This window comes from Quercus suber, unplaced genomic scaffold, assembly GCF_002906115.3.
Source record: "Quercus suber isolate HL8 unplaced genomic scaffold, Cork oak 2.0 scaffold_275, whole genome shotgun sequence".
NCBI classification, from domain to species: Eukaryota; Viridiplantae; Streptophyta; class Magnoliopsida; order Fagales; family Fagaceae; genus Quercus; species Quercus suber.
This window is the reverse complement of record NW_027069731.1, coordinates 338,119-364,441: the sequence shown is the minus strand read 5'-3', so window position 1 is coordinate 364,441 and position 26,323 is coordinate 338,119. Positions and strand designations below refer to the sequence as shown.

The window sequence follows — 26,323 nt, the reverse complement described above, 5'->3', positions numbered from 1 at the left end:
TCTTATCCCTGCAAACCAATGACCAACCAGCACTTTTATGTAATTACCAATCTCATCAACAAACATTAATGTTGCGTGTCCATTTCTCCTTAATTCACAAAAATACAAAGCATTTCACTCTCTGTCTTTGTCTCAGACTTTGACTCTCTGTCATTTTTGGCCCAATCTCCAAGCAAACCCACTTGCATTGTAATACCCAGTAACAGTTAACCCACTTGCTCCTCTCTCATACGTCTCTCTTCCATTGCTAATTTTTCGTTTTTCCCACCTTTACTTTGTTTCATATCTTTAGTACAGTGAAGAGCTCTCTGTTTTTTCTCATACACTGTTAAAAAAAGGAAAAAAAAAAAAAATACAAGGAATTATGGCTTCCTCTTTAGGATTTCTACTTGCTATTACTTTATTCCAGGCAAGAATTTCATCTCCCTTCTCTTTGTTGCTATTTTTATTTTTTGTTTATGGATGGCTTTTTGTTTGATAATTTAGACTGTATGTTTTGCTTTACTTTTCCTAAAGAAAAGAATTTTGATGAAAGAACAGCTCTAGGATTCTTTGAACTTTAATGGATTTAACAGGAAGTATTGGATAAAGGGTTGGTTCTTTAATTTTTGTTTGATTTTTTTCATTTTGATCATCTGGGGTGGCTGAATTCTTTGATGGGTTAACTTAGTTGTTTATTTATTGTTTAATTTTTGTTAAGAAGAGTGTTTGATTATAGTTTATGCCTTGTTGAATTGGAAGTTTGAAACTTTGCTAATTATTGTGATGTGAATGTACTTGAAGAAAATGGAGAACCGTTTGTGTGATTGGATAATGCCTAATGGTTGAGCATGTAGTAATGCTTTCACGATCTAATGCACTTAGTTTTGAAATTTCTGCTTAATGTGTTATAGTGCATAACGTAGCTGGCTTATGTTGTATACTTAAAAATTGTTATTAAGTGGGTAATTTTTGTTCTCCTAGGTGATTTTGTTTACTTCTTTGCTGAGTGCTGAGAAGCTGGATACGGGTGTTCTTTCGATTTTGGAAGTAAAATCTGGGTAAGGCAACTTTAATCAGAAGCTAATATTTATAAGATATTTCCGTGTAACTGCCGAGTTTGACTTTAAGTTTGAAATAGCCTCCTCGTTCTCTTATACAAGAATAACATTGTTCTGGTCTGGTGGTCAGGGAAAGACATTCTGAAGAATACTGTGCAATGTATGATATATGTGGAGAACGCAGTGATGGGAAAGTTTTGAACTGTCCTTATGGCTCCCCATCTGTGAAGGTATATAATATAACTCCTAGCTAGTCCATGGGACATCCTCATCAGGAGTGAGGAATCTCTTTTCCTCGTTATTTTCCTTGAAAGTAATTTCTAACATATACATATGAATATATGATATGCTTCATTCATGGATGTAACAACTCATTTCTATGCTTGCAGCCTGATGAGTTGCTTTCTGCCAAAATTCAAAGCTTGTGTCCAACAATAAGTGGAAATGTTTGTTGTACAGAGACCCAGTTTGACACACTGCGGGCACAAGTTCAACAAGTAAGACCTCACCACAGAAAAACATGTACACACACACATGGATGTATGTATATGTATATATTAAATTGATATGAAATTGAATTTGATTATTGATATACATTATTGTATATTTGTAAGTACAATGATCTTATCCCTGCAAACCAATGACCAACCAGCACTTTTATGTAATTACCATATGGTGGGTGGAAGTGGAAGTTGTGTTCTTCTACTTATTTCTAGATTAATATGTTAAGTTGATCTAATCTGTAATATTGTAATCATAGAAGGCTTTTTAAATGGAAATAAAAATATCTTTAGGTATTAGTCTATTTGAGACTCTTAAAATTACTTTTTCTTTTTTTATTATTATAAATTTTTTTAAAGGTATAGTTTGAGTCTCTTGCTTCTGCATCAAGGTTAGTCAATCTATTTGCTTCTCTTGGTGCTTGTAATATGTATAGAAGAAAAATGATATCCTCCTATAGTGAAATTTCTTCTTTCATCATAATCTATTTCAACGTGGAGTATCATATAGTCCAATATCTGTCTGTCTGAAATTTCTCTTTATTCTCTTAGTATTATTCTTTGAGGTTTTTTTTTTCAATTGTATGTTTTATGGTGTGTGTGCCATGCTAAATGGTTATAGTGAGGACTTAGAATGAGACTTGATTAGCTAAGAGCATAGCACACATCTCTATTTGTATTTATATCTGCCTTACAAAACATTTGTTCTGTTGATGACATTTGTGTACTCTTTAATTGAAACGAATTCAATCTATTGCAGGCAATACCATTTCTTGTGGGCTGTCCGGCGTGCTTGAGGAACTTCTTGAATCTTTTCTGTGAGCTTTCATGCTCTCCAAATCAGAGTCTATTCATCAATGTTACTTCTATTGCTGAGGTTAGACATGCTTATAAATTCTATTCAGAGCTTTTTTGCACCATTTTAGAAATACTACTTGTAGGAGACTTCCCCCCCTCCCCAATAAAATTCTTACAAACATATTGTACACTTACAGGGTTAAAATTTCCCTATATATTGTTGGATATAAGGCTTTGTTGGGATGATTCTAGCCTTATATAAGGTTTGGTTGGTCTCCAACCCCACTATCTCCCACCCCTAAATCTCTTTAGAGGACAACCACCACCTGAATTAAAATTGCAGTGGGACATCTTCTCTGAACTTGGGAGTGAGACCTGATATAATTTCTTCTATATGATTGTAAATAACTATTCTGTGAAAATCACATTCCTTTGTTGATGCTGTGTAAGTTGACTATGCTGTCATAACTCAACAATACTGTATGTGGCAGGTTGGGCTCATTTTATCAACTACTAATGAGTTCTGTAATACCCAGTAATGCACGTCAACACAGCCAGTGTCATTGTGTTATGAAGTCATGCCCTTGCTTCCTGATCCTATAATCATGTTTACATGCTTTTAATTTATGAAACAAGAACTTGATTTACTAGTTTTAAGTTTATCTTGTAATTATTATTACAAACTTTCATATGATATATCCAGCGTATGTGAACTACATGTACATATTCTGCTCATGGTTAGTATTACAATTAATTTTTGCTTCAGCTTAATGGCAACATGACTGTGGATGGCATTGACTTCTATGTAACTGATACTTTTGGTGAAGAGCTTTATAACTCTTGCAAGGAGGTAAAGTTTGGCACAATGAATACACGGGCCATAGACTTCATTGGTGCTGGTGCTAGAAATTTTAAAGGTGACATACTATCTTGCAAAGAATGCAATGAATACAGTCACCATCTGAATTTAGTTTGCAGTTACTAATGATCTTGTTTTTAGTATCTATTTGTTTTAAACTTTTCCTATATGGTTGTACTATATGTTGATGAGTTTGAGATGTTTTTTCTTAATCTAGACATAGTTGAGTTGCGCTATTACTATCAAGTAGGGGTGATTCCTATGTTGTTCTAAGGCAGGGAGTTTAGATCTTGGGTTTACAGGAATGACAAATACATGGAAATGGTGTAGGCTAGTTTACAAAGATGGACATGTGTAGGAGACTAGTTAGTAATTTGTAACTGTGTTTTTAGTTTTTACTACTCTGTGAGAGGTGGTCATGCGTGGGGTTCAGGCTGTTCAGCTATATTGTAAAGTAAGGATCATTGTGCTGGCCCAAGCCATATGCTAGTTTTGACCAGTGTTGGTAAAAGCGCGGGGCGCACTTAAGCGCAAAGGCCTCTTGGAGACTAGGCACAAAGTGCAAAGTACAAAGTGCAAGCACTCGCTTGATTGAAGTGAAGCACGCATTTAATTTTTTTTTTTTAATAAATTTAAAAATAATAATAATAAATTACACTGGTTTTGACCTGGCTATACGAGGGTGACGAAATGAAACTGTTAGACTTGATAATATCTACATTGGAGTATCATGTGTGGGCAGTCCAGATCTTGTGCAGTCACTTCAATGCTTATAGGAAGCACGAGTCCTACTATATATAGTGATTAAGCATCAATAACTTTGACCCATGACCACATTAGCAATTTCTTTGATGTTCAAACACTTGTATTATCAAAATTAAAGAAAACCCTCAGCATCCTTGTTAGTTGAAAGAATGTGTCCATGAGGGTGTTCAAATTTTGTATTGTTCTTGTTTCTGTACATAAAACTGAGGTAAAGTAAGTTTTGCTGATTATATTCTGGTCAAGTGTCATGTACAAATTAGAATTTTCATCTTTGTTTTCCTTTGTTATTATAAAATTTCTCCAAGTTTTAATGTGTATAATCCCAATTATTTTTGCCAGAATGGTTTGCATTTATTGGCCAGAAAGCACCCCCTGGTTTTCCTGGTTCACCTTATGCCATTGGTTTTAAGTCAATAGTTCCGGAGTCATCTAAAATGGAGCTAATGAATGTGTCTACATATCCGTGTGGTGACACTTCACTGGGTTGCTCTTGTGGTGATTGCCCTTTATCTCCTGCGTGCTCCAGTTCAGAACCTCCTTCTCCACCCAAAAAAGATTCCTGCTCAGTTAGAATTGGATCACTAAAGGTAGATGCAGTATAGATTGATTCCTTTTCTTTGATTTTTTTTTCTTTCCTTTTATATTGATTCATAGGATGGCCAAGATTTCACATTTTGATGATCAAATAATTGCATGGACTTGGATGCTGTTTGTTGATACTTGCAGGCTACATGTGTTGAAATTTCACTGGTGATCCTGTATATTGTTTTAGTTTCTGCATTCTTTGGATGGGGTTTGTTTCATCAGAAAAGAGAAAGAAGGAATCGTCCATCTAGCATGGAACCATTGCTGAATGTTGCAGACAATAGTGAAATTGATGTTGTCAACCTGCGAAAAGATGGAAAGCTTCTTTCAGAGGTAGATTTGAATTACTTTTATGATATGTCCAGTACTCCAGTGATCCATCCATCCCCTTTCTATTATGGTGGCTGTTATGTTCAGTATCATATGGTGTTTCGCTTTCAGCATTAAACTATATAGTACTAAACTTGATCCCTTGCATTTTACATCATATTATGTTCAATTGTTGGCTGTTAAAATCAATTTGTTGATGTTATCCTGTGGAATTTTGAGTTTGCACATGGGTCTATTATTATTTATTTATTTATTTTCCATGTAGTCTATTATTCTTTGTTGGAAATATTTTCCTGTATTCTATCTTTAGTGCGTGGTTGGCTACCTTACCTTTAAGCAAATAAGTTACTAAAACATAAGCCTTGCAAAACATATACTATAACTCTTTTGTTTTTCTTCATTTAAAGTTGTTTACTTCTTTAGGAAATTATTTTATTTCTGCTTCTGCATTTCTCATTAGTTGGTTGTTTTATTTTGGATACTGTCTAAACTTGTGATTCTGTTATTTACATTCTATGCAAATATTTCTCTAGGTTTCTTTATAGTTTCCTTATATAAATTGATATTTAGGTGCAAGACATGGTTCCTCAAGCATCAAATGGGGTTCATATTTCTGTGGTTCAAGGGTATATGTCAAGCTTTTACAGGTTAGCTGCTCTATTATTGCTTCTAGCATATATACTGTGTATTTCGGGGTCTGCAGCTCTACCATTGCTTATAGCACATACAAAAATATGTTCCCTGAATCACTTTTTATGTTGCTTCCAGGAGATATGGAATTTGGGTTGCCAGAAATCCCACTCTTGTGCTCTGTTCCTCAGTGGCAATCGTTCTCCTGCTTTGTTTAGGTCTATTTCGTTTCCAGGTGGAGACCCGACCAGAGAAGGTATCTTGTTGTCATCTCTATTATTTCATAGCTTGCAGAAGAGTTTGTCTTCATGACTCCAACTACCTTCAAGTAAATTGATACCATGGGTCTATATATTGTGTGTTTCACTGTAATTTAATTGTAAATTATTTAGGATAAAATTTTGGCCTTTAGGCTTAAAAAAGTCTCAAGTTTACATCTTTTAGTAGACATAGAAAAAGAGAAATGTTCTTCACAACACAATTTGTTGATATTATTGGTGCAAAGACTTTTCTACCTTTCTTCATTTGAAGCTATGCTTCCAGTCCTGTTTATTCTGCATTTTATTCTGTCTGATGCCTGTTCAGTGGTCTATATGATCACAATCAGTGTAATGATTCATTTTTAACTTGGGCCTTTTTTTTTAGCCTCTTTAGGGGTTATTGCTTCTTTGATATCTCAACAATGGACCATTATTTGTTTATACATTCATAGCTTTGGACTTTACTACTGGAGTTGCATTATATGCCAACAACCACTAAATTGCAGGATTGTCATGATATATATACATACATACTTATATATATATATATATATATTTATATATATTTTAGAATCAAAGGTTATAATCCAGGAGAGAATGGGGATGATGTGTTGACAAATGTGTTTAAAAATAGGGAAGCGATCCATTCAAGTAGGGTCAGGCTCTTTGTAGGCTTTGATACCTTGGGACTTTATAATCATGTAATGTCATGCTTGCCTTGGTGCTCTGAAGAAGCAAATATTGGTTTAATTCATATTCGTCTAATGATGGTTCTAGTCTTATAACATACGAAGATTTAGTTAGCTTGTTAGATAATTATATATTCCAGAATCTGGTGAGAATTGATCTTTTCTGTATCCCTGTTTTTTAGTTTGTATGATAAAATTTTCTGTTCCCTGTAGTTATGGGTTGGTCGTGGTAGTAAGGCAGCAGAAGAGAAGCAATTTTTCGACAGCCACCTTGCTCCCTTCTACAGAATTGAACAGGTCTCAATTTTGTTCTAATGTTTTGCTTTCTTTATCTGTGATCTTATGAGATTTTTAGTGTGTGGTCGCTAATGTTTATGTTCTCTTATTTCTTAGAGAGAGAGAGAGAGAGAAATCTCCTTTCTGGACCCACCTGCTTATTTATGTATTTTAATAATTTGTTTTTCATGGGTTCCTAGTGAGAATATCATTACAAGGTTTTAGTCAAAAAATGAAGTGCGTTAGCCAGTGATGATGGGTGTCAAAACCAGGCCTATAGAAGTTTGCCAACAAGCTTTACTGCTAGCTTGGTGGCTTCTTCAGTCAGAGTTTTATAAACAATTGCTACATGTTCAGGTTTACCAATGTGCTCTAGCTCAACTGGTGCCACCTACAGTTATAAATTCTAGGTGGAGGGTGAGGTTGTGAGTTCAAGGACTCATTGGCTGCATGTGTAACTTACCATTTACCAATCAAAACAAAAAAAAAAACATTTTCATGTGTTTGTTTTTCTTTGGGGATTCTAGAGGATAACTTGTTTGGTCAGTTTACCCTTCCTTGATCTCACAATGCTCTGAGATATATGTTTTTTGGGCTGAAAAGAGTTTAGTTCTGAAAAAGGATTTGTCTTGACTTATTTGGGGTTAATGCCTAGTTGAATTGAGTTTCTTGTGTTGACACTAAATTGCTTGTACGTAACCAAAAAAAAAAAAAAAAAAGTTCTTAATCTTTTTCATGATATAAAATGGGGATATCCTTATGTAATTTTATATGAAATACTTGATAAGAATTTTGTGTTTGTATATGTTTCAGCTTATAATAGCGACCATGCCTGATCCAAAGCATGGCAAGTCACCTAGTATTGTTACGGAGGATAATATTCAGTTACTCTTTGAAGTACAGGAGAAGGTACTCTTGAGTGTTGGTGCTGCTTTTTGATTCCATCTAAATATGTGTAAACTGAATCATCTTACATGAATACAGAATTGCGTGCTTTTGCTATTCTTTAAAGCCCAGTTTTCTTGATCTGATTTGTGTAGTATAGTTGATAATCCTCCTATTCATTGCTTGATTTTAACAGGTTGACGGAATTTCTGCCAACTATTCAGGCTCAATGGTATCTTTAACTGACATTTGCTTGAAGCCTCTTGGCCAGGATTGTGCCACTCAAAGTATTCTGCAGGTTTTCTCATGTTCTCTTTTCATTCATAGTATTTTGTATCTGGTGCAGCTGGTGGTATTTTTTCCCACTTGGGGGGGGGGGGGGGGGGGGGGATTTTTTTTTTTTTTTTTTTTTTTTTTTTGCTGTGGTGAGATCATGATTATAGAAATAAATATTTTAGCAGATATGTTAAAGTCACACTGTTTACTTTTCAAACATTACTTTCCCCTTGGGTACTGGGGTTTGAACCCCACCAGCCTCCCTCCCCCTATTTATCTATAAAAAAAAGTACTGTGAAATGGATCCTGAAAATTATGACAACTTTGGAGGAGTGCAGCATGCAGAATATTGTTTTGAGTATACCTTTAGCTTTTTTGGTTGAGATCATGATTTTAGAAATAAATTTTTAAGCAGAAATGTTAGAGTCACATTTTTTACATTCCAAGTGTTACATTTCTGTTTTTCTTACCCCTTTTTCTTTCTAATAGTATTATAAAATGGATCCCGAAAATTATGACACCTTTGGAGGAGTACAGCATGCAGAATATTGTTTTCAGGTAAACTTTATAGCCACCCTAAACCATGTAACTTAGATGGATTTTTGTTTGTTGATGCTTGATATATATGCATGTTACATGTTATGTCAGGGAACTGTAAATTTTTTTTGTTTTTGGATGGGAACTAATATATACTCAATATCTCTAAATGTATGTATTTAAATGGTCCATGTTGATAAATCATTACTTGTCTCAAAAGTTTAACCATTAGGCAATGATTAATTTAAACATCTAACCATTATCTTAGCACTAATTCCTGCTTTGACACTATGATAAATTACTACTTATCCCAAACGCTTAAGTTGTTAGGAAATGGGGAATCTAATCATTTAGCCATCATCTAACACTTGAATGTGGAAATGATTGATGGTTCCTTGCGCAATTGCCAAATATGTATGTGGCCTTGCTTCAGGCCAGCGTTGCAATTGCTTATTTTGTTTTGAGGCTTTTGGAAGAAAAAAAACACGGAAGATCTGAAGAGAAAAGATGGAGGACAAGAGAGCAGCACTGAAAACAAATTGATGCTCTAGCCTTTGTTAATTCAAATTTATTGCTTATATTGAATCACACAATAATGGTAAATAAAAATAACTAAAGCTATATATAGGATGAAAGAAATGATTCGGACATAGCAAGGATTTAGTAATGCAGAAGAATTCTTAAATTTTTTATGGTGGAATGAAAGACTGTTTTGGAATGCTCTGAGGTTTCTGTCTTAAGGGTGTCACAGGCCTAGTTATTGATCTTTGCTTTTAAAGGAGTAAGCTCTTACAGCTTATTGGTTTTGAGGGTTCTATGTGAAAATAAATCTGAATCTCTATACCATGCAAGTAGACTAGGCATACATGAAAATATGTGGAAATCCAACATGGTGAGAGGAGAAGCTCACCGATTCCTTTGGAAGTATTTGACACCAAAAGTTATAATCTTTTCCTGAACACCTTCATTTCTTGATCATTTGTTTCTCCATGCTGATCTTCCTGTGTCCACATTTTATCGTTCTAGTATTTTAGGGAATGTGGACTAACTGTGTTTCTTTAACATCATTTTCTAGCAATTTCTAATGTCTGGATTCCTCTGTGTGTGTGTGTGTGTGTTTTGACTTTTGAGAAAGTGAAGGAGACTTTTAGTACTCAGTAGGAAAGGTGCTAGCTGTTGCTTGGTGTATTTAGCAATTTGAGTCATATGATTTTTTTAAAAGTTTCAACATTTTTGGTTCGTGGGTTAGAGAGTTAAAGACTTTATTTGGAGCACACTGGGAGTTTTGTCATTGTTATTGTTACACTGCTGTTTTGATTTTTGCTGCTTGTATTTATTAACCTGAATTTCCTGTATCTTCCTGCTGTCAGCATTATACTACTGCAGACACATGCATGAGTGCATTTAAGGCTCCACTTGATCCAAGTACTGCCTTAGGAGGATTTTCTGGGAGCAATTATTCAGAGGTAAAATATTCAATCTGTTCTTGGATATCTGAGTATGTACTAATCCTATGATGATGTACCAATTTCAGGCTTCTGCATTTGTTGTTACCTACCCTGTTAATAATGCAATCGATGAAGTAGGCAATGAGAATGGGAAAGCAGTGGCTTGGGAAAAAGCTTTCATACAGCTAGCAAAGGTTTGTGTACTGCACATTCCCTTGTTGAATGTTTATTAACTATTTTGTATTGCTTGTGTGTTTGTCATGTAGATTTTATGCGTTACTTGATATGTTATTCCCATATGTTGCAATTCTATTTCTTTAACCTCCTTGACCTTATGTGTTATTGGATTCCCATGCTGCTATAGCACTGCTTCAATTTGTTTGTAGTGATACACTTAATTTAATTGAGGCTTTCTCTCCAACTTAGTGAATTGTGGATATCAAATATTCTATATAAAGAGGAATATTCAATAGAGAGACATAGTGAAGAAGGATTTGATCAAAAAAAGAGACATAGTGAAGAAGGATATATCGAATAGGGAGGTAACAAATAAAATAGTTTTAGGTTGGATAGAATTACAGAATAAAATTCCCTGGCAGGTTATTTTGGGAAGCTCTCGTGGGTTGACACAAGGTGATCCATTGTGTCCTCTTTTTTTCCTTAAGATATGGAAGTTTTAAGTTGGATTTTGAAGAAAACTGAGGAGAGTGGTCTTCTTTGTGGTTTTCATGTGGGACTAGCTAACTCTATTGGGGTACGCATATCACACTTGTTGTTTGTAGATGATACCATTTTGTTTTGTGATGCTTCTGGAGAACAGTTGTTGTCCATTAGGTTGGCTTTGTCTTGTTTCCAAGCTTTTACTAGTTTGAAAATTAATGTGGGGAAGAGTGAGATTGTCCTGGTTGGGGAGGTTGGTAACATTGGTGCCTTGGCTAATATTCTTCGTCGTAGGGTGGGTAGTTTGCTTATGAAATACTTGGGAATGCCATTGGGTACTCCGTTCAAGACAACATTCATTTGGAATCCTATTTTGGAGAAGATGGAGAAAAATCTTAGGTTGGAAGCGTTTCTATTTATGTTAGGGTGGGAGACTTACTTTGTTGAAGAGTACCCTCTCAAGTCTTCCTACATACTATCTATCCTTATTTACCATTTCTATAGCTATGGTTGATAGGTTGGAATGTATTCAAAGAAATATTTTATGGGGGTCTTCAAAGGAGTGTTTCAAAAATCCTTTGGTGGCTTGGGAGAAGGTGTGCTCACCTTTAGAGATAGGCGGCTTGGGGATTTAGAAGTTTGTGTATTTCAATCAAGCTCTATTAGGGAAATGGTTATGGAGGTTTGGACAAGAAGGCACCCCATCTTTGGTGGAGGGTTGTAGCCATTAAGTATGGAGAGGGTCAAGGGGGGTGGAATACTAAAGTCTGCAGAAGGGCCCATGGTTGTGGTTTATGGTGTGGTATTAATGAAGGATGGGAGAGCTTTTCCAAACATTTGGCCCTAGTGGTGGGTGATGGCTCTCGTATTCTTTTTTGGCATGGCAGGTGGGTTATGGATAACTTGCTTAAAATGCTCTATCCTTAGTTATATGCCTATTCAAGTGACAAGGAAGCTTGCATTTCTAATGTTTTGTGCTATAAGGAGGGTGGAAATGATAGAAGTTGGAATTTGAGATTTTATTGGGACTTTCATGATAGGGAATTAGAAGCTGCCTTTCTCTTTCCTCGATTTTATTCAATCTTGAATTCCTAAGGGTGTTGGGTGTGATAGTCCCCACTGGTGCCTTAATGGGAATGGCAAGTTTGATATTCGGTCCTATTACAATAAGATTCGGGGTGCTTCTATCTCTAGTTTTCCATGGAAGGGTATTTGGGGAAGGTTAAGGTTCCTAAAAGGGTGGCCTTCTTTTTGTGGACAATAGTTCATTGTCGGATCCTTATCTTGGATAATCTCATGCTTAAGGGTTTCTCTTTGGCGAATCGGTGTTGTATGTGCTGCTGTAATGAGGAATTTGTGGATCATCTCCTCCTCCATTGTTTAGTAGCTCATTCACTGTGGGTGGATATGCTTCAGATCTTCGGTATCCAATGGGTCATGCCAAGTTCTGTGGAAAATTTGAAGTTTTGTTGGAACCACTTTTGGATATATGGAATATGGTTCGTGGCTGTTTGATGTGAATTGTTTGGACGGAAAGAAATTGGCGCTCTTTTGAGGCTTTTGAGATATCATTGGTTCAACTACAAGCTTTATGCCGAAGAAGTCTTTTTTATTGTTCTAGGTGTTGGGGTTCTTTGAATTGTTCTTCTATCATTGAGTTTCTTTCTTCTCTTAGAATTGTCTCTTGAGTCTTTTTTCTTTGATGTTGTTTGTTGCTTTTACTTGTGTTCATCATCATGAACACCATGTATTTTCTTTCTTCGTTTTTTCTTCATGATTAATATTACTCTTATTACCTATAAAAAAAAAAAAGAATTACAGAATAAATATAGGTGTCCAATTCAATTAGTTGATGAGTATTCATAAAGTTGACCTTAGTTTAATTGGGATTACGGCTGAGTTGAGTAGCATTTATCTAAGTAGGAATTTTAATCTGCAGTTCTAATATATTTTAGGGTCTCCCATCTGACCTAGAAAAAGTTCTTGTCACACTGCTATTTACTGATTTTACACATATTTGTCGTCTGTATCAGGATGTAGGCTTTAGAATGTTCAGTTTTTAGGATTCAATCGATGTTGATGCTTAAGGCATTGATGAACAAATAATTGCTAAGAAAATAAAGTTAAACATGCGTTCTGTATCTCCAGTGTTTTTATTGTCATTTATTTTATTTATATGCAAAACATTTTTGTGCACTGAAATTGATTGGTTCTGTCATTTGTTTATTTATTTAAATAATTTTTGAAATTTTAATTGTGCAAACTGCGTTCTTCTGTGCATGTAATCATATCTACACTCCAAATATCCTCTATAATAGTAGGCTCTATTAAATAATACATGTATATTTTGTATAGGTCAAGTTGTCTTTTGTATGATTGAGTAGCTGCTTCTTACATCTTCTTGAATTGGTTGCATGCATGTTAAAATTTTTAACACAATTTGACAGGAGGAGCTGCTCCCGATGATTCAGTCTAGCAATCTTACTCTTTCATTTTCATCCGAAAGCTCAATCGAGGAAGAACTGAAAAGAGAAAGTACTGCAGATGTTATAACAATAATAGTAAGTAATGACGTGATTGGTAACATCATGTTGGTCAAGTGGTTGGGGAGAATAATTTATATAATGTGTTTTTGTATTTGTGAACTTAATTAGTTGGTTGTCATCGTAATATTGACCATTTGTAATCAAGTGATTTTCTGTTAATTTCTTTTTCCCCTTCTTGTCCAACTTTGTATCAGATAAGCTATCTTGTAATGTTTGCTTACATATCAGTGACCTTGGGAGATGCACCTCATTTATCTTCCTTCTACATCTCATCCAAGGTATACTTTTAAACTTGGCCTAAGTTGTTCTTAATTTGATTTTTGTATGTTTATATACAAGCGGGTGCATTTGTGTTTGCATTTATTCCATGTATTTTTGTGTGCATTATATAAGCAATAGTGTTTGGCTAATTACTTATTGTCTTTGAAGTTCAGTTATTATTATTGTGATAGTTCTGCTGCTGCTGCTGATATCAGTTTGACCTCATTGTGGTCCTCCATGTTTATAATTAAAGTTATGCTCAGTTATTTTACTGTCACATAAGCTTTTGAAAGCCCATATTTTTTAATGTTGTCATTATAAAATATATTTTTAATTTGGTTTTTGTTACATGTCAGTTCGTTCAATTAGAACTCTTTGTTTTATTGGAATAAATTAACTCAATACCACACATTATAATTAAGTTAATATTTGGTCCTTTCTAAAAAACATTATAATCTAATTACGTTGCATCCTTTTTAAATATTCTATGACTTGGCTTTGATATATTTTAAATATGTATCGCTTATAAATATCTCTCAATAAACTTTTCATGCATTGCATGGATAGCGACTAGTAGGTACATATCTACAAATACATACATCCTGCATGTGTTTTTTTATGTCCATGCTATGTAGATCTGTTATAATAAGTTATTTTTATAGATTATGAGTTATTTCTTGGAGTAGACTTATGTTGATTGAAGGCTAATCATTTTTTTTTTTTTTTTTAATGTAATGATTTCCAGGTGTTGCTTGGTCTTTCAGGCGTTTTGCTTGTTCTGCTTTCTGTCCTTGGATCTGTTGGGTTTTTCAGTGTGATTGGAGTTAAATCCACGTTAATCATCATGGAAGTCATCCCTTTTCTAGTTTTGGCTGTAAGTTGTTTCTCTAATTTTTTTTTTTGGATTCTAGTCTTCTTTTGATAGTCTTGTTAAGGGAGTTCTGTCCTGTAATCATCTTTGTTGCCATAAAAGTAGAATGGTATACAGTATCCTTAGTTTTTCTTTTTCTTCTTTTTTGTTCTACTGTCATCATATAACCTCCCTAGGAAGATCCGTGTTTGTGACTTGAACACGTGAAACATTTTCTGGCAGTCTCCCACAGCTCATATGCCCTGAAATAGTGCTTACTGCATTTTGAGGGGGGGTATTATTTATTTAAAAGGATTTTTGTGTCTTGAGAGAATAGCTAACCCTCTAGATAAAAAAGAGAAAATGGCCTTTATGTGACTACATGTGCTTAGAATAAGGGCCTCAGAGCTAAGGCCACAAGACCTTTGCCAAAAAACATAAAAGGAGTATATACATGCTAATGAAATCAGTTTAACCTTGATCTCTGTAAGTCATTAAGTCTAGGACTAGACAAACCCCTACAAGCATGTCTGAAGCTAGTGGACCACTGGTTTACTACAAGTTGAATAAGGTATCCAACTTGTAGCCATTTGGTGAGAAACACTGCTGTTTCATGTGCCCTTATTCATATGGGCCTATGCTCTTTCTATGTTCTTTGTGTCTTGTAGAGAGTTTCCTTCCTTGTTTTATGTTTTGCATCCCTTATAATTTTCCTCCCCCCTCCCCCTCTCTTTCACCACTTTCTCCCTCCCATTATGGAAGCTCTATTTTAGTCCATCCTATTCTGAGGTACCCCTATATCTTTGTTGCAAAAGGAAAGAATCAGTACTTTAACACCTGCTACGGTTGACAGTTATAAGCAGCAGTCCAGAAAAAATTGTACAGCAGCAGCTGCAACAAAAGTGGTAGAGGTGACTGATGCTAATTGCATTTGTCATCTCTTTGTTATTTTTCTGCTGCTGCTATCTCTCATTGATCTGACTTACATTATCAAGGGCTATAGCTTGTGTTCGTTTCGTTTCGAATTGGGAGATCTGCTGCTGCTGTTGCTGAAAGTCTTGTTGTTGCGGATGCAAAATACTTGCAAACACTTTATTTTTCCCACCAGCTTGTATATTTCTCTGCATGCGTTTGTGTACATGAGCATGCTTATTTTTGCTTGTTTTATGATATCTTTGTTCCATGACAATAATAACACCTTTTCTTCCTGGAACTAGGTTGGAGTAGATAACATGTGTATATTGGTACATGCCATGAAACGGCAATCCTTGGAGTTACCTTTAGAAGAACGAATAAGTAATGCACTGGTTGAAGTTGGTCCATCTATAACACTGGCCAGTTTTTCTGAGATTCTGGCTTTTGCAGTTGGTAGTTTCATTCCTATGCCAGCTTGTCGTGTCTTCTCCATGTTTGCAGGTTGAAAATTTTTCTCCTACATTCTAATGGATTTTTTTTGAAATACTTTGACCCTTATTTATTTATTTGTTTATTTTTGTAGCTTTGGCTGTTCTACTAGACTTCCTTCTGCAAGTTACTGCATTTGTTGCATTGATAGTTTTCGACTTTTTGAGAGCTGAGGATAACAGGATTGACTGTTTCCCATGCATAAAACTTCCTTCATCTTCTGTTGAACCTAATGAAGGTATTTGTGCAGGCTTGCTTTCATTATATATTCGTTCTACTTAGAGATAAATTTAGTAAGAATATTTAATGAGTAGTTCTAATAAGAATCTAACATATGTATTGGCATTCAGAGTGATAATTAACAACAATTTTGAAAAGAAAACCATTATTGAACTACCTCATTCAAAAGAGAGACTGAATCACACTGGCTGATGGAGCATAACTGGTTTGTATGTCTAGATTCCAAGCTGAGTAAGAGAGTCATTGCCATTAGATCAAGCAAGATGTACATAAAAGATGAAACAAGAACATCCGTATTTGCTCTGCATCAAAGATTGGATTTTCTGGACTATTTAAGTAATTTTAAATTCATCCCACTCATTTTCTGTTATACAATATATATATATATATATATTTTCAGAATCCATTCTAAAGTTACATTTTAAAAAGATCTCATTTATAACTAAGTTTTATAACCCTGATTTCCTACATGGAATACTTATTATGCCATTTCTTTTATGCATAATCTCTTGTGCATTGCACGTAGCAATCTTCTAGGCCCTGGAAATGATCCAAATCTTGGCCAACAAATTAGCTTGAAAAATAATGAGAGCAAAACAGGAAGAAGGTAATAAGGCACTGCTTAAAAAGGACCTGTAATTGTAATCCTTTACGACAAAATACAATGGTGGTCCAATTCTGAGATGCTCAGAGACATTATTGAAATACCCCTGACATGTAAAAGTTTAAGAATAAGAGGCACAGGAGTAGAAGAATTTTCTAAAGGCACACTCCTCAAAATAATAGGGAGTCAGGATGACAAACTCAAACCTGAAGGTAAGAATCCCGAGGAAGAACAATCTGCTGCTCCAAACCGGGTTGAATCCTTGTACATAAAGCCTATAATGGTCGAAAGACATGTACAACATTAGTCATTCAATAATAGGTAGCAAGAGCAGGAGGCAAAAGAAAACTACCAGAATGTAAGTGTAACAGTAATTTGAGGAAAGGTAGATCATAAGTGACTTACAATGCTTGCTAAAGTAAAACCAAAAAGAGAGCAATGACAACTAATTTAACTCCCCAGAGTCCAAGAATGGGAGCATGAACCTCCTACAAGAAAATTAATAAACTATATGACGGTATGTTTTTGCAATAAATATCTTTCATAATCTCAACATAAAATATACTAATCAAAACTAAATTAATAAACAACACATACCATTACAGCACCAACAACATGATTTTTATTTATAGAACCCAAAAACTTACCTTCATTATTGAGCAAGCAGTCCATCTTTGCTCTCATTAATGCCTACAATTCATTGATTTGATTCTTTCAGAGCTTAAACAAAATAACAAAAGTGGGAATATGAAGATCTGATATAAGTAGAACGAATATATAATGAAAGNTGGGGGGGGAGGGGCGGGAGAGAGCTCATGAGCTAGGGAAGAATCTAATACATTTGGAGAGAGAAAGATGAATAGAATAAAACTTCAGAGAAATTTCTTATGGGGTGGCATTGAAGATGAACCAAAATTCCATTTGGTTAAATGGGCTACTGTTTGTAGTCCCATTGCTTTGGGCGGCTTGGGGATAAGGAAGGTAAGACTTTTTAATAAAGCTTTGTTGGGGAAGTGGCTATGGAGATTTGGGATGGAGAGGGCTGCCCTTTGGAGGCAACTGATAGAGGTGAATGGGTTGGTTGGTGTACTAGGCCTATCAATGGTCCATATGGTGTTGGCTTGTGGAAATATATTAGTCGGGGATGGCCTTCTTTTCTCGCCACATTCTATATGATATAGGGGATGGGTCTAGGGTGAAATTTTGGCAAGACTATTGGTGTGGTGAGACTTCTCTTGTAGTCAGCTATCCTGAATTGTTTAGAGTTTGCCGAGACAGGAGGCAAGTGTGGCTGAGCTTATGAAGCTTGATAATGGAGTCCTTTTTTGGGATGTAACTTTCTTTAGGGGTGTGCATGCTCGGGATTTAGAGGCACTGGCTGGTTTCATGGATACCATTTATGGTGCTTCGGTGAAAGGGTTTGGTGAGGATAAGATGTGTTGGAAACTTGATAGAGAGAAGGGCTTCCTAGTTAAAGACTATTATAGTCTCTTAGTGGGCTCTAATGACTATTGCTTTCCTTGGAAAATTTTTTTTTTTTTTTTGATAGGTAATAAGACTTTTATTGAAAAATTGAGCATCATGTTCACGATGGTGAACATGATGAACAATGAAACAAATACAAGAAGATCAAGAGCTAAAAGAAATAGAAACTAAAAAATCAGCTACAGCAGTACAATTCGTACACCCCCAAATACGAGCCCAAAGAAACAAAGTACGAAAAAGTAAACATTTTATGTGCTCCAAAGTTCTCGCCTTGTCTTCAAAAATGCGAGCATTCGTTCTTGCCAGACTAACCACATTAAACATGCCGGGACCATGTTCCAAATGATTGAAAGATGCTTTCCAAACCAGTTTCTCCAAATAAAGAAAAAAGATTTCACTGACCTTGGCATGACCCAATGAATCCCAAACCTGCAAAAACTTCACACCATAAGGCATAAGAGAACTTACAATGAAGAAGAAGGTGGTTCACTGATTCCCCATCACAACAACACAAGCAACATCGATTAACCAAAAACTGACCTTTCTTAATAAGGTTGTCAATGGTGAGTATACCATCATTAGCTGCTGTCCATAAGAAAAAAGACACCCGTCTAGGCACCTTAGTACGCCATATACACTCCCAAGGGAAGGCATCAGTAGGAGGACTAGATAATAGCTTATAAAAAGAGCGCACATCAAAAACACCAGATGTAGTCAATCTCCAAACCAACTGATCATCCCCTCACCCCTTGGCATAGAGGAGTAAATAAACTCAAAGAAAGAGTAGACAGTGTTTGCTTGCCAATCCTGAGGACCATGCCGAAACAATAAATTCCAGCTCCTACCTCCTTCTGAATTTGTTAAACCACGTCAGAGACACATGCTTCTTTAGAAAAGAGCAGTTATACATGGAAGGGAAGAGTTCCTTCAAAGGAGTAGGCCCACACCATGGGTCATGCCAAAAACTAACACGGCTGCCCTCCCCCACATTAAACAAAATCTGGCTAAAGAATTTCTCTGATCCTTCATTAATACTCCTCCATATCCCACACCCGTGAGCACCTCTTACCCCTCTAGTGCACCAGCCTCCTCTTGCCTCTCCATATTTGTCTGCTATAACCTGACGCCATAATCTATGATTTTCTTTCCCAAACCGCCACAACCACTTCCCAAGAAAGCCTTGTTAAATAGCCCAACACTCCGGATTCCCAAACCGCCACATTCAACTGGCAAGCATACCTTATCCAAGCAACTAAAGGATATTTAAAAACATCTCTGAGGCCCCCCAAAGGAAATTCCTTGAATTCTTTCAATTCTTGCAGCCATAGCCTGAGGGATGGTAAACAACGATAAAAAGTAGGTGGGAAGACTCGATAGGGTACTTTTTAACAAAATAAGCCTACCTCCTTTGGACAAATATAGTCTTTCCATCCAGCCAACCTTTTCTCCATCTTTTCAATAATAGGATTCCAAATTGATGAATCCTTGTAGTGTGCCCCAAGAGGCATGCCCAAATATCTCATAGGCAGAGTGCCCACCTTGCAGCAAAGGATACGAGCCAAACCATTCAAATCCCCAACATCGCCAACAGGAACAATCTCACTCTTGCCTACATTAACTTTCAGGCCTGTAATAGCTTCAAAGAAGATCAACACCATCCGCACGTATAATAACTGTTCCCTAGAAGCATCACAAAACAATACAGTATCATCAGCAAAAAGAAGGTGAGAAATATGGATACCCCCATGTCTATGTGATCCCGCTTTAAATCCACAAAGAAAACCACCATTTTCTGTTCTCTTCAACAATCTACTCAACACTTCCATAATCATAAGAAATAAAAGTGGAGACAGAGGATCCCCTGGCGAAGACCACGAGAACTACCAAAAAAACCTGCAGGAGATCCATTAACCAGAACAGAGAATTTAACTGTAGAGATGCATGCCTTAATCCACCTACTCCACCTTGCCCCAAAGCCCATCCTATCCATAAGGTAAAAAAGTGCATTCCAATTCACATGATCATAAGCCTTCTCGATGTCCAGCTTTATTATAACACCAGGAATACCACTCTTCAACCTGCTGTCTAAGCATTCATTTGCAATCAAGTAGCTTTCTTTGAAAATAGAAGATTCCTTCTCGAGTAGCTTTCTTTGTTTGGACTGCTGCTTTGGGGAAGTGCTTAACGATTGACAATTTACAAAAAAGGAAGGTTTGGATATTGGATTGGTGCTACTTGTGCAAGTGTAATGGTGAATCGGTTGATCATCTTTTTCTTTATTGTCCGGTTGCAATGGATATGTGGGCTATGGTGTTCAGTTTGTTTGGAGTGAGTTGGGTTATGCCGCAATCTGTAGTGGGGCTTTTAGCATGTTGGCAAGGCAGATTTGGTTGTCATCGAAATGAGTATATATGGTTGATTGTTCTCCACTGCTTATTGTGGTGTCTTTGGAGAGAGAAATAGTAGGTGCTTTGAAGATAAGGAGAGATCAAGATCAGATTTGAAGCTATTTTTCTTTAGAACTTTAACGAAAAAAAAAAAAAAAAAAAAAAAATCATTTGTGAGCTTATAATTGTCATTCTTGCTTTATATCATGATTTGTGTGTAATTTTACATGTTCTTCTCTCCATTGACTGGTATGAGTTTGAACACAATGTTGTTATATGCTGTGTTTACTGAATTATGATGCACTATTAGATTACTAAAGCAGATATGTTTTTTTCTCCAGCCACAGTGTTGTTCTCCTGATGAAGGTCCTTGTGGCTTAGGTGGAGCTTGCAAAGACTGTACAACGGTAATTTTCCTCCGCTCCATGCAGCAAAGAAATTCATCACTAGCTGCCTGTACTTAAACTGGAGGGATGTAATTTTTGGGTTGTTTATGTGAAAAATTAAGGCAATGCCAAAAATAGTCGTTCAAAAGTTATTATTTTATGCTGTTTGCAGTGCTTCCGCCACTCAGATTTGGTTAGTGATCGTCCTAATACAGAGCAATTCAGGGAGAAGCTTCCATGGTTCCTCAATGCTCTGCCATCTGCTGATTGTGCAAAGGGTGGTCATGGGGCTTACACCAATAGTGTGGATCTGAATGGTCTGTGAGAGTGACACACACTGCCTTTCTTTACAAGTTAAAAGTTTTTATTTTTTTATTTTTATTTTTAAAAGTTTTTTATTATAAATTATTGCAAATGCATCAACCCTCTTGATTGGCACTTCAAGTTTGGTTCTAACCTATTTCAGGTTATGAGAGTGGCATAATACGAGCATCAGAATTTCGTACCTATCACACCCCACTTAACAAACAAGTAGGCAACCTCTTTTCTTATATTTTAGTTCTCAGTATGAGCTGTTTCCCTCCTTTGTTTGATCTTTCTTTCATTCTCCTCAGGGTGACTTTGTCAATTCACTGCGAGCTGCACGGGAGTTTAGCTCTAGAATTTCTAGTTCTCTACAGGTTTGCAACCAACCATGCAGCTATACCTTTTAACCTATTTTAGGAGCATTGGTTTTTACTTTTGGAGATTGGAATAGAATGTATTCTTTTCCGTTTTGTGTGTATGCTGTTAGAAACTAGGATTGAGAGGGTAGAGAGAAAAAGCACTTGAGGTTAGGGTTTTTACTGTTTCTCTAATACCATGTGACATTGAAGGCTAGTGAGAGAGATGTGAAAAGATTGTGAGAACTCTACCCTAGGATTATATGTCTCCTACATATGTAAGGGTATGAAACATCACATCTAACATATGCAGTTAGTCACCTTGGGAATGGTGTTTTAGATTTTTAGATGTCTGAACATTTCCATGTTATACTGTGAGTGTTGGACTGATCTTTCCGCAATTGTAGAATGGTGAATATAAGCTAGTTTCAAGGTCTTATCTGTTCTGAAAAATGATGTAAAATGATACTGATAGGTAAATTGAATTTAATTTCAAAACCTGTAGTAAAATTTATCATGGCACTTATGCATGCAACATCATTTCTGGTTGCTTCTGTCCTGCCACCAGTGACCCTGAGTTCCTTTGCAGACATGCCTCTAGGCTGGATGATTATTTAGAGTCTTATTCTGTTAACTGCTGACTAAAGTTTCGTCAAATCTAGAATTTAATTGAAGGTTGATGTATTACTTTTTTGTCATTTCAATTCAGACTAGACATCCATTTCAGAACTTATGATGGGCCTAGGAAATTATTTTCAGCTGGGTATCCTTGCCACCAGTTACTTTTTTGTTATTGAATTGCATTAGCCAAGTGGGTTTCAGAAGTACTATTATCTTCTTATGTATGTAACATGGCTTGTTTTGACATCCTTTGTTGCTGCTGTGTCAAATTTTACCTAGTTTTCTTTTAGATCTTTCTAGAGTGTTACCTGTAAAATTAGTTCTCTAATGTGGATCCATGCATTGTTCTGATATTATTCCTCTTCGTTGAAATTTTTTCTCTAATGCAGATGAATATCTTCCCATACTCGGTGTTCTATATCTTCTTTGAGCAATATCTGGATATATGGAAGATAGCTTTGATCAACATTTCTATAGCACTCGGTTGGTATTCTAGAGAATTGTAGTAATCAATTTGTATACACACACACAGATTTAAGGCATACATGTGTCAAGGGGTATGTGCACATGTGAATAAAATGTGCATACAGACATTTCTATGGGTGTTTGTGTGCTTGTTCTGGGTATTTGTACATTTTTCATTGTTGGACTTCATCCTGTCCCTGATTATTATAAACTTATATGTCGTATTCTGTAAAAAAAAATTATTTCTCTTACTTGTGTTATGCTCTAATTATGTTATGCAGTGTGATCCCTGATTAATATAGTTGATGCTTTTAAGTCATATCCTTTCAACTGTAGCCTTTTATGTCAAAGGCCATGATTTTGTAGCTATGTTACTGCCTTGAAACACAGCTTGCACCTTTCTCTGGTTGTGTTTGTCTGTTTATGCAAGATGTTCACCTCAAAAATAAATAATTACTAATGTGTTTCTGTTTCTTGGCACCTCTCTCTGTTGATATTTCACTATGATAGCTATACTAATACCAGTATCATTGTTGAATTTTTTTTTGGTACTATATTTATTATTACATTTCCTGCTTTTGACATGAAGTTATTAATTTTATTTTGAATTTAATGGATTTTTAACTGCTCTTTAAATACCTCATTTGATGATGGAACAGGTGCAATATTTATTGTTTGTTTGGTTGTTACATCCAGGTATGAGTTTTCTTGGAGTCCAACCTTAGAGCTGCTTGCTTTTATTAACATTTCACACTCATGAAGTCACAATTCTCTTCCTTTCTGAATTGAATTATAAACTATTATTTCTCTGCTGTATTTGTCTTTGAATGCAGCATTTGGAGTTCTGCGATTATTTTACTTGTTTTGGCAATGATTGTTGTTGATCTCATGGTAATTTTTGCTAATTCTTCATTTGTGTTTTTTTCGCTTTTGGGTTACTATATACCCTTGTACCTTATAAAAAATATCCTAAACATCTATGTACTGTTCGCTTTCATGTCAAACTTTCTGTTGACTTTTCTCTGATTAATGTAACTTTTGTGGTTCATGATTTTCCCTCCCCCGAAAGTAACTTTTTGTATTGAATTCTGCAGGGAGTAATGGCGATTTTAGATATCCAACTAAATGCAGTCTCTGTTGTAAATCTTGTAATGTCGATTGGGATTGCTGTTGAGTTTTGTGTGCATATAGCACATGCCTTCTTGGTCAGTGTTTACTGTAATTGCTTTATCAGAATATTCTCTAAAGCTCTTTCTTCTTTACAAATAAGTTTTTTAAGGGGCATTTACCGCTTCTTGGGGTGGGGTGACTGTGCATCTCTTAGTTGTGTGGGAATCATTGCATCCTTATAGAGATGGTGTTTGGCCTCCTACAGTCCTACACCTTGGTGCCCCTGATCCCTTCTAAATAATGCTTGGGGAAACTTTTACTCTTAGCCAAAATGTGATTGTTGCGCCAACTGACTATTGGCAAGTTTGGATTTGGTTCTTTATAATTTGCTAATTCATTACAATTCTATGCTTCTCTTATACAGTTAAGCCAAGGGGATAGGAACCAACGAGCTAAGAAGGCGTTGAGTACCATGGGCGCTTCTGTCTTCAGGTTGACTATACTTCTCTTTTCCCTTTTGAGGCATGGGGACCCTTAACACATGGTAGATAGAACTTTCATCACTAGGCTGGGATTTTTTTCTAAATTGGAATTTCAATAGTGGCATGAACCATAGACTGAGTATAATATGAATGTACATTGATTAAAACATGGAATAACAAACATGAAAATTTGATTTTTGTCTGTCATACGTAGGAATAAACGCTTTACTAGTGTGATCAGTTGCTTGATCGAAATATCCTTTTGCTAACCTTCTTTCTACAGGTTCTAAGTTACCAACATGTAGAAACCCGGTGCAGACCCTTCCTAAATTGATTTTTTAGTTTTGTGATTTATTCAAATTATTCTTTTGTATTGATGATAACAATTCTTTGGGCTCCACATTTTTGGTATCCTTAGAATCACTTACAGGCACAACGGTGATGGGTTTTTAGTTTGCTATCACAACTTGATTAATTTATATTGTTCTTTTTGCTTGTTTTGGCAGTGGAATTACACTTACAAAGCTCGTTGGAGTAATTGTCCTTTTCTTCTCAAGATCAGAAATATTTGTGGTCTCTGATCTCTTCCTCTTGGCTTTTATAGAGTTTTTCTAATCAGTTCAGCTGAGGTATGATATATTTTGTGGGTTTTGCAGGTTTATTACTTCCAAATGTACCTGGCATTGGTCCTTATTGGTTTCTTGCATGGACTTGTATTTTTACCAGTAAGTTTACTGAATCTATTATTTTCTACAATGTTACTCACTACCTGAATTTTGGTAACTTTAAGTTATGCCATGGCTTCTCTCCGTTTAGAGGGCTTTGTTACTAAATAAGGTGTTGTAGTGCTGGCAAAATGACAGCAACTCACTTCATCTTTTGGTATGTGTGCATGCTGGGAATGTGATTGTCCTAGTTATTGTATCAGAGGAGCAACTGCGCTAATTGTATAATAGAAACATTTTGCATGGTGCACATGTTGCAACTCTACTGCTTTCATGCCCTAAGCTAAACATGTGCATTTCCAATTAGGTTGGTTAGGTCAATAATTACATGGTTTGCTTTTGTGGCATGCAGGTGGCGTTGAGTATGTTTGGTCCACCATCAAGTATAATCATTGAGAAAGGGCAAGAGGATGAACCTTCTGCTTTATCACAGACAAGTTGATTGGTACAGACTGCTTTTTATAGGACTATCTTCAGTAAAAATCATTTAAAAGAAAGTGGAATAGAGGGAAGGACCAAGTTCACAGGAAGTATACTCCCACATAACCAAAAAAAAAAAAAAAGAAAAAAGAGCAACCTAGGTGTAGCCCCTAGCATTGCTGATAACTACAAGGTATTTTATGCATCGGATATATAATCACAATGTGTGAGTTTTGCTGTGGGATTCACACATTATGTTTGCATAATTCCAATGCATGAGATCATTATTGTTCGACTACATAGAGGTTGTAATATAAGTGTTGATGATTATATACTTAACAAGAAAGAATTTATGGAAACTGTTTTGTAGGGTCTCTTGGATCCCTCCCAAAAAGAAAAGTTTTGCAATTGAACCAATGTTTCGAACCTCTTGCTGAAGAATATAGTAAAATAATAAGGCTATGTTAGGTAACAATTTTTTTCAAAAACATTTATTTGGAGATATATATATATATATATATATATAACAATTTTCTTGTATTTTTAAAATTAAAAACATGTTTGGTTAGTTGAAATTAAAAAGATTGATTTTTGAAGAAAAAAATAAAAAATACTAAAATATGTTGTTACTAGGATTTGAACTTTAATGTTAACTCATCGAATGAGATAGATTTATTAAATTAAATGAGTGTTTTCATTAACTTTTGAAAATTAGAAACTGAAACTAAAAAGTGAAATCAGCCTTTTGGCTTTTGCATGTTTTCAGTTTTTTTTACAAATTGAGTCTTGAGAACGATTTTTGTTTTCTGTTCATTTTGAATTGTCAAACAAGTTTTTTAGTCTCAAAAATAGAAAATTGTTTTTAGAAGCAGAAAATAAGGAGAAAAAATAGTTGCCAAACCTACCCTAATATTTTCACAGTATTATACAGGCCAATGTCACGTGATAAAATTTATGTCGTTAGTGAGTATCGTGAATTAATTTGGTTGATAAAGTTTCAATAAGATTTAAATAGGCGTTGGACAAATTGAGTCTTCTCTGTTATGTATTGGCTTTTATTGCTGATCAAAATCTTAGCTTCGTTTTTGAAATTATCACATGAAGCTTTTAAGGTGTGTATTGCTATGTGCATTGGTA

At 35.6% G+C, this 26,323-nt stretch overlaps 1 protein-coding gene and 1 long non-coding RNA gene across 2 annotated transcripts; one reads left to right on the top strand and one right to left on the bottom strand.

Annotated features, from left to right (window-relative positions):
• The first annotated feature begins 91 nt into the window (after positions 1-91).
• On the top strand, positions 92-25,603 carry LOC112012854 (uncharacterized). Its single transcript, XM_065781672.1, has 36 exons — positions 92-409; positions 964-1,040; positions 1,171-1,270; positions 1,430-1,537; positions 2,301-2,417; positions 3,105-3,255; positions 4,302-4,549; positions 4,689-4,880; positions 5,448-5,524; positions 5,646-5,763; positions 6,670-6,753; positions 7,546-7,641; positions 7,814-7,915; positions 8,383-8,451; positions 9,801-9,896; positions 9,965-10,072; positions 12,986-13,099; positions 13,279-13,362; positions 14,091-14,219; positions 15,413-15,611; positions 15,694-15,837; positions 16,059-16,104; positions 16,366-16,446; positions 19,554-19,652; positions 20,626-20,722; positions 20,874-21,018; positions 21,168-21,232; positions 21,316-21,381; positions 22,374-22,467; positions 23,109-23,145; positions 23,283-23,340; positions 23,544-23,654; positions 23,984-24,051; positions 24,548-24,614; positions 24,698-24,766; positions 25,119-25,603. Exons 1-36 carry the CDS (start codon positions 365-367, stop codon positions 25,206-25,208), a joined length of 3,651 nt encoding a protein of 1,216 aa, XP_065637744.1. The 5' UTR covers positions 92-364; the 3' UTR covers positions 25,209-25,603.
• LOC136070977 (uncharacterized) lies at positions 15,994-16,955 on the bottom strand. The gene is made up of 4 exons (XR_010632248.1): positions 16,849-16,955; positions 16,650-16,718; positions 16,473-16,549; positions 15,994-16,066 (listed from the first exon to the last, which is right to left on the bottom strand). It is a non-coding gene; the product is annotated as an uncharacterized LOC136070977 (long non-coding RNA).
• Positions 25,604-26,323: the final 720 nt, after the last annotated feature.

Excerpts from the sequence above, each read along its gene's own strand:
- LOC112012854 (XM_065781672.1), top strand. The coding sequence starts at position 365 with ATGGCTTCCTCTTTAGGATTTCTACTTGCTATTACTTTATTCCAG. Across the intron at positions 7,916-8,382 it reads CCACTCAAAGTATTCTGCAG|TATTATAAAATGGATCCCGA; the intron begins GTTTTCTCATGT and ends TCTTTCTAATAG. Across the intron at positions 9,897-9,964 it reads CTGGGAGCAATTATTCAGAG|GCTTCTGCATTTGTTGTTAC; the intron begins GTAAAATATTCA and ends TACCAATTTCAG.